This window comes from Ovis canadensis, chromosome 1, assembly GCF_042477335.2.
Source record: "Ovis canadensis isolate MfBH-ARS-UI-01 breed Bighorn chromosome 1, ARS-UI_OviCan_v2, whole genome shotgun sequence".
NCBI classification, from domain to species: Eukaryota; Metazoa; Chordata; class Mammalia; order Artiodactyla; family Bovidae; genus Ovis; species Ovis canadensis.
This window is the reverse complement of record NC_091245.1, coordinates 111,660,339-111,672,922: the sequence shown is the minus strand read 5'-3', so window position 1 is coordinate 111,672,922 and position 12,584 is coordinate 111,660,339. Positions and strand designations below refer to the sequence as shown.

General features: G+C 58.5%; 2 protein-coding genes and 1 long non-coding RNA gene across 3 annotated transcripts in view; 2 read left to right on the top strand and 1 right to left on the bottom strand.

Moving 5' to 3' along the window:
• Positions 1–3,544, top strand: part of IGSF9 (immunoglobulin superfamily member 9) — a 20,079-nt gene extending 16,535 nt beyond the window's left edge. Inside the window, exons 15-21 of the mRNA XM_069577420.1 lie at positions 225–475; positions 689–773; positions 871–1,047; positions 1,260–1,302; positions 1,614–2,474; positions 2,744–2,871; positions 3,053–3,544. Coding sequence (XP_069433521.1) covers positions 225–475; positions 689–773; positions 871–1,047; positions 1,260–1,302; positions 1,614–2,474; positions 2,744–2,871; positions 3,053–3,234 — 1,727 coding nt within the window. The 3' untranslated portion in view covers positions 3,235–3,544. The remainder of the gene's footprint in view (positions 1–224; positions 476–688; positions 774–870; positions 1,048–1,259; positions 1,303–1,613; positions 2,475–2,743; positions 2,872–3,052) is intronic.
• The window catches only part of LOC138433928 (uncharacterized), an 8,780-nt gene extending 3,866 nt beyond the window's left edge, over positions 1–4,914 (bottom strand). The window contains exons 1-3 of the long non-coding RNA XR_011254525.1: positions 2,582–4,914; positions 1,237–1,363; positions 607–770 (exon numbers count right to left, since the gene is read on the bottom strand). This is a non-coding gene — a long non-coding RNA (uncharacterized lncRNA). The remainder of the gene's footprint in view (positions 1–606; positions 771–1,236; positions 1,364–2,581) is intronic.
• TAGLN2 (transgelin 2) lies at positions 4,701–12,584 on the top strand. The gene is made up of 5 exons (XM_069577430.1): positions 4,701–5,083; positions 10,298–10,508; positions 10,923–11,097; positions 11,396–11,498; positions 11,784–12,584. The coding sequence occupies exons 2-5, from the start codon at positions 10,329–10,331 to the stop codon at positions 11,923–11,925; spliced, it is 600 nt and encodes a 199-aa protein (XP_069433531.1). The 5' UTR covers positions 4,701–5,083; positions 10,298–10,328; the 3' UTR covers positions 11,926–12,584.

Sequence of the window (12,584 nt, the reverse complement as noted above, 5' to 3'; positions counted from 1 at the left end):
TCCACCTACGGTGTGGAAGACTGGGGTTCGATCCCTGGGTTGGGAGGATACCCTGGAGAAGGCAATGGCAACCCGCTCCAGTATTCTTGCCTAGAGAATTCCAGGGACAGAGGAGCCTGGTGAGCTGCAGTCCATGGGGAACACTTCCATTTCCAGGGGATGTGGAGGAACAGGGGAGGGGCACTGGGGAATGCAATCTTTACATGCCTCTGTGTCCCCTTCAGGGCTTCCTACCACACCAGCTGCCCCCAGTCCTCCCCCGACAGAGATGTCGCCTCCCCTGTCCCCTCCACGAGGTCTGGTGGCGGTGAGGACGCCCCGGGGGGTACTCCTGCACTGGGATCCCCCGGAACTGGTCCCTAAGAGGCTGGATGGCTACATCCTGGAGGGCCGGCAGGGCTCCCAGGGCTGGGAGGTGTTGGATCGGGCCGTGGCAGGCACTGAAATGCAGCTGTTGGTGCCAGGACTTATCAAGGTAGGTGTGGCGGGTAGGCAGGGGTGTGGGTCCTGCCAGTGGCCCTCCAGCCCCCTGTTGCACTCCCCAAACCTGGGCTCACCCTGATTTGACCATCCTCACCTCCGCTTGGCTTTCTACTTCACCCATACCTTCCAACTGCAAAGTCTTTCCAAATGGGCTTGGGGTGAGCAGTGCTGAGCTTTGACCCCCTTCTTGGACCCCCATCCGCAGGATGTTCTCTACGAATTCCGCCTCGTGGCCTTCTCTGGTAGCTATGTCAGTGATCCCAGCAACACAGCCAACGTCTCCACTTCTGGTGAGAACCCGGCAGGAGGGCAGAACCCTGGGGATTAGGGGGGCTCGGAGCCCCCTGTGTCATAGACACCGACCCTCCCTCGTGTCCCCTTGCCCAGGCCTGGAGGTTTACCCCTCGCGCACACAGCTGCCAGGCCTCCTGCCCCAGCCAGTGCTGGCCGGCGTGGTGGGCGGGGTTTGCTTTCTGGGCGTGGCTGTGCTCGTGAGCATCCTGGCCGCCTGCCTCATGAACCGGCGCCGAGCTGCCCGTCGCCGCCGCAAACGCCTCCGCCAAGGTAGGTCACTTGGGGTCCCGCCCACTATAAGCACCTCCAACTTGGAGAAGCTCCAACCCCCTGGCAGGGCCAGGTGTGTTCCCCCTGCTTCCCACTTTTTCCACTTTCCCCAGGCAGATGGGGTGGTGTCTGGTGTGGAGTGAGGCTTGTGCCCTGGGCCCTGGTGGGGCTCGGTTTCTCCCGTGTCACCTCTTGTCCTCTTATTCTTGCAGATCCACCTCTTATCTTCTCTCCCGCTGGAAAGTCAGCTCTCCAGTAAGTGCCTCCGCTTCCTTGGCTTCCTTCTGCCTTCTGTGAGCACCTTCCTTTTCTGCACCTTGGGGAGGGGTAGAAGGGGTGGAACAGAAGTGAAAGGGAGGTGAGGATGGAAGTGCAGAGGCCCCAGCCTGGGGGCCGGCCCCGTGTCGCCCGTGCCTTCCCTCCACCCCTCCACCATGTGGGTCCTTCTCTCCCTTGCTCTCCCTAGCTCTGCTCTGTTCTGCATCAAACCTCTCAAGGCCTGACGCTGGCTCCTGGGAGGGGGACTGGCCCCCTACCACAGACCCTGATCTCCTGTCCTTCCCCAGCTCTGCTCCGGGCTCGGGCAGTCCTGACAGCGTGGCGAAGCTGAAGCTCCAGGGTTCCCCAGTCCCCAGCCTGCGCCAGAGTCTGCTCTGGGGGGAACCCGCTGGACCCCCCAGCCCCCCTCCGGATCCTCCACCTAGCCGGGGGCCCTTACCCCTGGAGCCCATTTGCCGGGGACCAGATGGGCGTTTTGTGATGGGACCCCAGGTGGGGACCTCCCGAGACAAGTCAGGCCCTGAGCAGTCCGAGCCTCGGACCCCAGCTCGGCGTCAGGCCAGGTCCTATGATTGCAGCAGCAGCAGCCCCAGTGGGATGCCCCAACCCCTCTGCATTGCAGACATCAGCCCTGTGGGGCCCCCTCGACCGGCCCCACCCAGTCCTCTGCCAGGTCCAGGACCCCTGCTCCAGTACCTGAGCCTGCCCTTCTTCAGGGAGATGAATGTAGATGGGGACTGGCTCCCCGTGGAGGAACCCGGGCCTGCTCCACCCCCAGATTACATGGATACCCGGCCCTGCCCCACCTCATGTAACCTCCAGCCCCTGGACTGCCACTCTGAGTCCCCCAGGGCAGCACTTCCCGGGGCCATGGTCGGGGTTGGGGCCGCCCCAGAGCCCCCGTACACAGCACTGGTTGACTGGACACTGAGGGAGCGGCTGCTGCCAAGCCTTCTCCCTGCTGCCCCCCGAGGCAGCCTCACAAGCCAGAGCAGTGGGCGGGGCAGCGCCTCCTTCCTCCGGCCCCCCTCCACAGCCCCCTCTGCAGGAGGCAGCTACCTCAGCCCCGCTCCAGGAGACACCAGCAGCTGGGCCAGTGGCCCTGAGAGGTGGCCCCGGAGGGAGCATGTGGTGACAGTCAGCAAAAGGTGAGGGCAGTCCCTGCCCTGCCCTGCCCTGCCCTGTCCTGCCCTGCCCTGGACAGATTCTCCCCACCCCTCTCCTGCACCCTCTGCCTTCCCTGCTCCATCCCTACCTTGGGACCAGGAGAGCTTGTCTCCTTTTTGAAGCTTTTGCTGAGGTCCAGGGATCTTCAGAGGAAAGCCATGGCCCACCCTCAGCTTGGGGTCACCAGTTCAGGCTTTTCTGGCTACCCTCTATTCCTCTACCCACACCACACATTTGTCTCATTTCACAGGAGGAACACATCTGTGGATGAGAACTATGAGTGGGACTCAGAATTCCCAGGGGACATGGAGTTGCTGGAGACTCTGCACGTGGGCTTGGCTGGCCCTCGATCCCGACTTGAAGCTGAGCCAGAGCTAGGTGTGAGAGCCTTCCAGAAAGGCAGGCACCCCCAGCCTTAGGACTCAGCCTGTTCCCAGCCAGGCCCGCTCCTCTGACTCCTCTGCACTGGCAGGCCCTAGAGAGCTTTGTGGTACTGGTGAACCCCAAGAGTTCACCCAGGGGACCTTAAGACATCTTCCTTTTGTCCTTCCTTTTGCAGGTGTGAAGACTCCAGAGGAGAGCTGCCTCCTGAGTGCTGCCCATGCTCCTGGCCCTGAGGCCCGCTGTGCTGCCCTTCGGGAGGAATTCCTCGCCTTCCGCCGGCGCCGAGATGCCGCTAGGTCCCGGCCACCAGCCTATCGACAGTCCGTCTTCCACCCTGAACAGGCCACTCTGCTGTGAATGCCCTAACATGAGACAGGGTGAAGGCGCAGGGACCCTGCAGGGGAAGCCCCCAGCAAGATCTTTCTCCAGCTGGGGATGCTGCCCCTGCCCCTTTGGTGCTCAGTCAGAGACCCTGACAGTGGGCTTGCTGAGGGGTGTACGGACTGAGGCCCTCGAGTCTGAGGACTGCAACGGTGATCTTAGGTCTGCCTGTGTGGGCGCGCGCGCGCGCGCGCGCGCGTGTGTGTGTGTGTGTGTGTGTGTGTGTGTGTGGTGTTTGTGGTGTGGGTGAGGCTTTTTTTTACAGGTAAATAAAGTGAAAAATCTTTCTGTGTGTCATCTGCTTTGAATCTGAGAGGGAAGTAGAAAGAAATCCCTACACCCTAAACAGTGAGGGGACTCTGTGAAAGAATGGAGATACATTCAAGATCCATTCCAAAAGCAGTTATTAAGTGCTTCCTGAGGTCAGCTGCTGAAGTCCAGCCATTGAGCTAGGTGCTGAAAAAATACAAAGTTCACAAGACATCTTTGCTCTTGGGGGAATTCTTTCCAGTCAGTGAAGCAGGAAAATAAAGAAATAGTTACAGTGTGCTGTGATAAGTTCTGTGATAAAGCTGTCTGTTGGTTATTAAGGTAGTATGAAGGGAGGAGTCTGCAAACAGTGAATGCTTACAGCTTGTGCTGGGACTGGCGTGTCACAGGAAGTGAGAACAATAGCCAGGCACTGCTCTAAATTTTGTACATGTACTGTTGAATTGTCTACCACTCTGCGGTAGGTAGTACTATTAGCTCTCTTTTATAGACTAGGTGACTGAGGTGTTCAGTGCTTTAGTAATCTGCCCCAAAGCCACCAAGTTGGTGATGGGTAGAGCAGTGAGAAGTCAGTCATGGGAGGGAGAGCATCCCAGGCAGAGGAACAGCCTGTGTGAAGGTAGGGAGGAGTAAAAACACTTGGCATCCCAGGGAATCACCAGAATATAGAGGTAGGGAGGGCCGGGCAAGAGAGAATGGAAAAGTGAGAAGCCACAGGTTGTTGATGTGCTTGAAAACAAGTTTCAATGGGGGCTTCTATCATATATGAAGAACTCCCCTGATGGCTATAAGCAGCGACTCCACCCTAGAGGGACTGCTCAACTGAAGCCTGAAAACAGGTGGGGGCATTCTTTCAACCCCCAAAGGATGCTCTCCTCCATCCTCAGAGACAGAAGAACTCCTAGTCTCCTCCACTGAAGCCTCTTCTGATCCCTCCAGGATAAAACAGAGGTGCCGGGTCATAGGGGAGGAAACGAAGGAGAAAGGAGTCAAGTCTGAAGGTCCGAAAGCTGATCACACCCCTTGGGCCCTGGGCAAGGAATGACCTCACTGTTAGTTTCTGCCCAGGCTTGAAGAAGGTGGGGAGCAAGACCACGTGCGGGAGCTGTCCCGGCCTGCTAGTTCCAGTTCTGCCACACCCTAGTCACTTGTGTCTAGGGGAATGTTTTCCTGTGCCTCCATTTACCTAACCACCCTATTTAAGCCAAAAGGATTCTTTCCACATAAAAACGCCCACAGTCTTGCGCTAACCTAGGCAGAGTTTCCCACTGGGGCACACGTTTAAGGGCTCTGGGGTAGGGCTGGAGGTTCTCAAGGGTTGAGGCCACTGCCTCCAGGTCTTTTAACTCAGGGTCTGGTCCACCGCCCCTCTCTCTCTTAAGCACTGCCCTCAGCAGCTGCACTGCGGCGCCTTTAAACTCTCTCGGCCCTTGCCCCGCCCCTGGCCCGCCCCGTCCGAGGCGGGAGCAGGCTGAAAACCCTCGGCCCCACCCGGGCGATCCACTCGCGCTGCGGCCCCCGCCTCGAGTGCGCAACTCTCCGACCCACGTGAACCGTAAGCTGGAGGGAAGGGTCCTTGAGGGCGTGGGATGTGCGCGGTCTCCAGAAAGGAAGAATCCCGAGCTTGCGGCTTGCTCCAGCGGGCTTGCGGATCGAGGGCTGGCAGGCAAGGGTCCGTTGACTGCCCTGCCCCGCCCTGGGCTGTCAGGTCCGTCCCCAGGCTCTGACCCCTGCATTGTTGAGCGATGAGGTCAGGCGGTGTTGCTAGTGCATTGACGGGGCGTTCGTTGGGATCGGAGACTCTGGGACTGCGCTCCGCCCGCCGGCTCCAGTCCCGGGTCTCGCTGGGGCGAGAAAGGGAGGGGGGTCACGGATTATACGGCTGGCCCAGAGTGATGCAGGGTACAGGGTCCCGGCGCCCACCCTTGGCCAGCTCCGCGCCGCCGGGGCTTCCCAGGCGACCCTTCACTTCCTGGTTGCAGGAGCACGTGTGGGTGCTGCCTGCCCTCTTCGTTTCTGAAGCTCGTTTTTCTGGGGACTGGCCGTCGCGAGTTGGGGCGAGGGGCCGCCGTGCTCGGGTCCCGCAGTGGCCTCGGGTTTGGGCGGGGACTTGAAGTTCCAGTCCTCTCCAGGAGGTCTCTCGACCTTAAGCATCTGGGAGGTTGCAGCCCAGACAGCGCCTCGGGGTGCCCTGCCTGTAGGAGGCGGTGTTGGGGGAGGATGGCTGCTTTCCAGGCCTCCAGCCTCTACGGGAGCCGACGCCCCCACCCCTTGCCCCCTGCTGCTGGGAAAGTCGGTGGTGGCCGCGGGCGGGCAGGCGGGCTGCCCAGACCGCTGCGTCACCCCAGCGGCGGGCGGGGGGTGATTCATCCCAGTAACGGCCTAGGGTGTGGCGAGTGGGGGCGACTGTGGGGGGGCGGACCAGCAGGACCGGAAATCGACTGCTGCAGACCTCCCCAACCCCCCTACCCCGCGCTGTCTGCTGGCCTCCTTGAGTCTCCTGGAGCCGCCAAGGGTGAGGTTCTGGGGAAGCTTGGTATCCGCTAGCAGAAAGAAGCAGGGTAGAGGTGAGAATGGACTAGTACGGGGATCCGGGGTAGGAGGAGACCCGTGGTTCTCCTAATTTTCTGACTCCAGAGCACCAGACAGGGACAGCTCCGGGTCTGTAACCGTACTTCCAATTTCTCCTTCCTAGTCCACAGGGAAGACTTCAAACAGCAGAGAAGGCCAAGGTAGGGTGAGGCCAGCGGGCCCCTACCCTTCCAGAATCAACAGCTGAGTCTGTCCAAGTGCAATTCTTCCCCCACGCCCCACCCCAGCCCCCCTGGGGATTGGCCTCTAATCCCCAACGCTTGTAACTTCCCTTCTCCACATTCTTCTGTTCCCTCCACAGCTGCTTCCTTGAGGAATCCCGTGCACCTGTCTGTACCTGTGAAGCGACCCCTTTCCAAGGATCCCACTTCTGCTCCCCATGCCCTGCCTTGCCTCTGCTCCCGCTTAGCGCCTCCTGACCACTTCTGCACTTAGTGGACGTTTCTGCCTGGTGCCGCGACCTTGCCCCATTCCTGTGTTTGGTACACAGAAGCCATGGCAACGGCCCCCCCATAGCCCTCCTCCCCTGCAAGCCTTGTGGCTTCCTGTTTGTGCAGCTTCAGCTTTCTCTTCTGCTCCCTGACTCGACAGCAAGGGGGCTGCCCCAGGGTGGCCCCTCAGTCGTAGGTCTCCCACCGCCCCTGCTCCCTGTGGCACTTCAGTTTAGAGGCAAGGGTTCCCACTTCGCTTTTTCAGGGTAGTCTAAATGCCAGCTCTGGGTTGGGAAGTCCCCCTGGGTCCTCTCTGCACAATGAATGGAGAGTCCCTTTGTCTTCACAATTCAACACCCCTGCCCGGAGCCCTGGAATCCTCCCACCCCACCCCCACGTCCGCCTTTTCTTTGGCATCAGCTCCTCAGCTCGGTGGGGTGAGGTAAGCGTCCCTGGTCCAGCCAGGGTCTGGGTGCGGCTGAGGGCTGAAGTGCCTTTTGCAGCCCCTCCCCTCTCCCAGCTGTGGTAACCTCGTGGGTGGGGGTGAGGGCTGTTCCCACCGCTGTCTGGAGTACCTCTGGAGATCACCTTACTCACTGCTAGCCCACCCCCCAAGCTGTGCAGCTGTCTTCCCGTTGGACCCCCAGCTCTGGGCGTTTCCGGCACAGCTTCTCCCCACTCCAGTAGGCAAGTGGCTACCTTCCCTCCTTAAGGGGCAGTCCCAGCAGCCACGGCTCCTCAGAGGTTGTCTGCTCATGGGGGTGGGGAGAACAGCTGTGGGCAGGCTGCCTCATGGCTCGCCCTCCTGCCAGAGCTCTGCCTCATGGCTCTGACACCGCAGGGTCTAGGGCAGTGGCCCCAAGTGGAGCTGAGACACTGCAGCTGGGGCCTGTGACCTTGCCAGCTGTGTCCTGGCTCCAGAGTTCAGGAGGGCTCACCATCCACCTGGTGAGTGGATGGGGCCTGGGGGGCTGAGTCTGTCCTGCTCCTCCATAGGCAACACTGGAGGGGTCAGGCTTCGGCCCTGCTCTCCCTTTGTAACCCTAGTGTCCGGGTTAATCATTCTCCTGTGCTTTCCTGGCCATAGCGATCCCTGGGCCTCAGGCCAGTTGGCTCCATGGAGACAACGCCCTGAGGCCCAGGTGACCACAGTGAAGCTGCTCCCAGAAGTGAGGTCTAGACAAGGGGCTGGGACAAGGGGGCTTCCTGGTGGCAGCAGCCTCCGGCCCCCTCTCCTTCCTTCCAAGCCTCCCAAGCCTATGCGGCAGGGTCACAGGCTCACAGAGGCTGAGTGGTGGCTGAGCCGTTGGGGCTGGGCTGGGGGCAGGGAATCTTGTCTGCTCTCTCTGCAGACCTCAGCCGCTCAACCAGCCTGCCCTCCCCCAGCTAAGTGTGTGTGTGGCTGGTGTGTGGGTCAAGGCCCAGACTGACATTTATCTGGCGGGGCTTTCAGGCTGGGTGAAGTGGGGGTGGGTTGCTCTTAATGAGGTTTAAAAATAGCTGATTTATGGGGAGGATCTCTGACGGAAAAGTGCAGCCCCATAAGTTGGAGTCAGAAAGAGCAGCCCTGTTGGAGTGTGGGGAGGGGCCGCCTGAACTGAGCCCCCGCAGGGACTGAGGTGTGAGGGAGGTTGAGGCAGCTGCTGTCCCTGTGACCTGCCCGGAGGGGCAGGGAGGAGGCAGTAGGGGCTCAACCTGCTGTGTGCCTGACTTCATCCCTCAAGCCTGACCTGGCCTGGGGCCAGATTGGGGCATGGGAGTGTCTCCCTTCCCTCCCCTCCAACTTAGGTGCCTGGTCAGGGGCATCCTCTTTTCTGTACAGTCAGCCAGCTCTATTTCAGAGCAGAAAGAAGAGCCCATGGGGATGGGACAGAGGCAGGAAATTGAGTCCCATGCTGTCTCTGGTTCTGGCTCCCCCTTGACATGTGGTGTTGCAGGACAGGGCTCTGAGTGCGGGGACTTAGGCAGGGAGGTGGCGGGTGGGGACAGACTGCCCTCTATGAGGTGTGGGCTGTCAACTCAGGCCAGTGGTCAGGAAACCACCCCCCTCCCGGTTCTTCCTGACTGAGGTCCTCAAACTGATACCACCCAAGGCTCCTGAATTAGGCCTTATTCCTGCTATAACAAATTATCACAAATTTTGTGACTTAAAGCAACATACATTTAATATCTTGCAGGGCTAAGTCTCTCTGGCTAAAATCAAGGGATCGGCAGGGCTGCGTTCTTTCTGGGGGTGCCTAGGGGAGATTCCACGCCTTGCCTTTCTTAGCTTCTTGAGGCCACTTGTATTGCTTGGTTCACGGCCCTGTGAAACTTCATCATTGACTTCCTTCTCATTCTCGCACTTTGATTCAACTGCCTTCCTCTTTAACTTATAATGACCCTTGTTGTGAGTACATTGGGCCCCGCTGGATGGCCCAGGGTACTTTCCCTATCTCAAGATCCTTAATTCAGTCACACCCACAAAATCCCTTTTGCAATATAAGGTAACATTTGCAGGTTCTGGGAATTAGGATATAGGCACCTTTGCAGGAGCCATTCTGCCTCCCACTCCTTTTAGAAAGGAAAGTAGAATTAAGTAATACCTGATTTCTCATATAAAGTCCCATTGCCTAGTGAAATCTGTTAAGGGCCTACTCAGACCTACGTCTCCAGGAAGCCCTCCAGGCTGCTTCTGTCCATACTCCTCCCTTAATTCCTGCGGCAAATGGGCTTCCCTGCTGGCTCAGTAGTAAAGAATCTGCCTGCAAGGCAGGAGGTGTGGGTTCGATCCCTGGGCCAGGAAGATCCACTGGATGGCAACCCATTCTGATATTCTTGCCTGGGGAATCCCATGGACAGAAGAACCTGGCGGGCTACAGTCCATGTTGTTGGAAAAGAGTTGAGTTGACTTTGCAACTAAATAACATGATCTGTATAGTTTGATATTCATCCTGTACAACTCTTGTACTTTCCCATGTGCTGTCTTTGTCTCTCTGATGGCATTACGTGCAACTTTAGAATCAAGGATTTCTGTCTCTTTTGCAAGCCCCAGCGCAAATAGTGGCTGCTCAATGAAAGTGTTAGTTGCTCAGTCGTGTCTGACTTTTTTGCGACCCCATGGGCTGTAGCCCACCAGGCTCCTCTGTCCATGGGATTTTCCAGGCAAGAATACTGGAGTGGGTTGCCATTTCCTACACCAGGGGATCTTCCCAACCCAGAGATCAAACCTACATCTCTCGCATCTCCTGTGCTAGCAGGTGTATTCTTTACCATTAGTCCCACCTGGGAAGCTCAGTGAAAACCCAGTGGCTTATTGAGGGTAGATCTGTCCAGTCCTCTAACTCCTGGCATGGGTTCCCAGCCACTGCATATTCTTTCCAAATCATTCTCCTTCCCACACTGGAAAAGGCACAGTTAGGGTTAGAATGACCAGTTTGCCTTTACTAAAGCTGACCACCCCTAATGGGGGGCTGAACCGCCAATCCTGGCCTCATTTACCCTATGTTGTATTCCAGTGGGTTTTATACTTCATTGTAGGAGTGGAGCCATTCAAATGAAATCTAATGGGAAGCCTCAATATAGTAGACAGGCTCCTGTCATAAGGGTGGGAGAACCCACCGGGGCCAAGGCGAGATGCTCTCATTTGGCAGCTGTTCTCCCCTCCGGGGCCCCCCTGAGGGAGACGGCGTGTGTCCCCGTGGGCGGCCCCCCACTCCGCAGGCTGCAGAGTGCTGACCGAGGGTCTGGCTGTGTTCTCTCCCCAGTCCCCCACAGCCGCTGCCACCACCCTCCGGAATGGCCAACAGGGGACCTGCCTACGGCCTCAGCCGGGAGGTACAGCAGAAGATTGAGAAACAATACGACGCGGACCTGGAGCAGATCCTGATCCAGTGGATCACCACCCAGTGCCGCAAGGATGTGGGCCGGCCCCAGCCTGGGCGCGAGAACTTCCAGAACTGGCTCAAGGATGGCACGGTAAGAGCAGGGCGCCTCCCACCAGAAGTTCTGGGGGAGCGGGGATGGTCTCAGCTGAAGAAAGGAGTGCAACCCTGTCCCCAGCTTTCCTAAGCCCGGGGATCTCCATAGAGCAGAGGCCCTCCTGTTTTTCCTCCCTCCCACCAAGGGAAGTGGAAGCCTTAGGTAAGAGGAAGGAGAAGGAGCTGCAGGGGAAGGGCTGGGGGAGGTGTGCTCTAGTCAGTGATCCTTGAATAGCATGGCTCACTTTCTGGGTTCAGAGGCAGGGGCTGGGCAGGAAAGAGCTCGAGGCTTTCTCCAGGTGCAGTCAGAACTGTCCTCAGGTAGGAGAGGCACCTGTGTCGTTCTCTGGAGCTGAGGGTGGTGCCCTGTGATCTGTGTGGGCACGGCCTCACCTCTGCTGTCCTCCCCCAGGTGCTGTGTGAGCTCATTAATGGGCTGTACCCCGAGGGGCAGGCCCCAGTGAAGAAGATCCAGGCCTCCACCATGGCCTTCAAGCAGATGGAGCAGATCTCCCAGTTCCTGCAAGCAGCCGAGCGCTACGGCATCAACACCACTGACATCTTCCAGACTGTGGACCTCTGGGAAGGTGGGCCAAGGCCAGGGTCAGGGCAGTGTTGTCCAGAAGACCAGAGGTTGGCCTGAGCCATCTCCTTTCTGGCACCCCGAGGACAGTCGAGTGTGCATGTGTCTATGTGTGTGCGTGCTCATTTGTTTGCGTTTCGATAGAGGAGTTGATCATGTTGGAGGCTGGAATGGAGAAGAATAGGGAGATCAAGAGAAAAAGAATTTGGGGGCTGGGCCTGCTGACCTGGTGATACAGGTGGAATCCTGGCATTCTGGACCCTAGCCCCACGGAGGCTAATACAACCCCTCCTTCTTCCCAGGAAAGAACATGGCCTGTGTGCAGCGGACGCTGATGAATCTGGGCGGGCTGGCGGTAGCCCGGGATGATGGGCTCTTCTCTGGGGATCCTAACTGGTTTCCCAAGTGAGTACATTGGGCAGCCCAGGCTCTGGGCCAGCGTGGTGGTCATGCTGTCCCTGGGAAACGCCCTCTACCAAGCACTTCGGCATCCCTTGTCTCTATCCTCACACCTTTCCTGGGATGGCAAGGGACAGTCCCTTTTGAGAGATGAGGGGCGGTGAGCTCAGCGCTTTCTGAGGCAGAGCGGGCACCAGCACGCACACCAGAGAAGCCTGTGCTTTGCCCTGGGAGGACATTTACCGGGGCGGCCTCCACCCTCCTCCTAACCAGCATTCACTTCCCACCCAGGAAATCCAAGGAGAACCCTCGCTACTTCTCGGACAACCAACTGCAGGAGGGCAAGAATGTGATTGGCTTACAGATGGGGACCAACCGCGGGGCTTCTCAGGCAGGCATGACCGGCTATGGGATGCCGCGCCAAATCCTCTGATCTGCTCTGCAGCCCTGCCCCTGCCCTCCGTGAATGGTTAATATATATGTTGTTGTGTTTTTTTTTTTTTTTTTTTTTTAGCATTGACATTCCCTGAGAGCCCTCGGGAGCTCTCGCTCTCCCTTCTGCCAGGGTGGGGGCCTGGCCTGTCTTCTCCGGGGTTGCCCGACGGTGGCCTCCCCCTTGTGCTTACTAATACATTCCCTTCTCCAAACACACAAAACTGGACCAACTGGCCTCTTTTCCCCTGGGACCAAGACTGGGGGGGCCTCACCCCCTCTCCGCACCATACCTCTTCTCTTTCCTCTGGCCTCTTCCCTCTGAGCCCTGTGCCCTAATCCATTCCTTAGCTGGGCGTCAAGGATGCTGCCTGATGGCCTTCTCCCCCCACAAGTATGCCTTGCCTACAGCTGTGACTGCAGGGACTTAATTTATAGGGAGGGGCCTGTGGCCACCACCACCCCAGCCCCAGCTGGACTGCACTCACCGCACTTCGGAGGCAGCCTGCCCTGGCAGAGGCCCCCAGGCTTCTCATTTTCCATTCCTTTTTGTGGCTAAGGGGTGGGGGTGAGGGGGCCTGGGAGGGAAGGCTGCTCACCATGGGCTGGGGCTTGAAAAATCTGAGTTTGCTGATTTAAATAAAGAATCTGTGTCTTTTT

Bases quoted from the DNA above. Each gene is read 5' to 3' on its own strand.
- TAGLN2 (XM_069577430.1), top strand. From the start codon at position 10,329: ATGGCCAACAGGGGACCTGCCTACGGCCTCAGCCGGGAGGTACAGCAG. The intron at 10,509-10,922 runs GTAAGAGCAGGG...GTCCTCCCCCAG, and splicing joins ACTGGCTCAAGGATGGCACG to GTGCTGTGTGAGCTCATTAA. The intron at 11,098-11,395 runs GTGGGCCAAGGC...CCTTCTTCCCAG, and splicing joins GACTGTGGACCTCTGGGAAG to GAAAGAACATGGCCTGTGTG.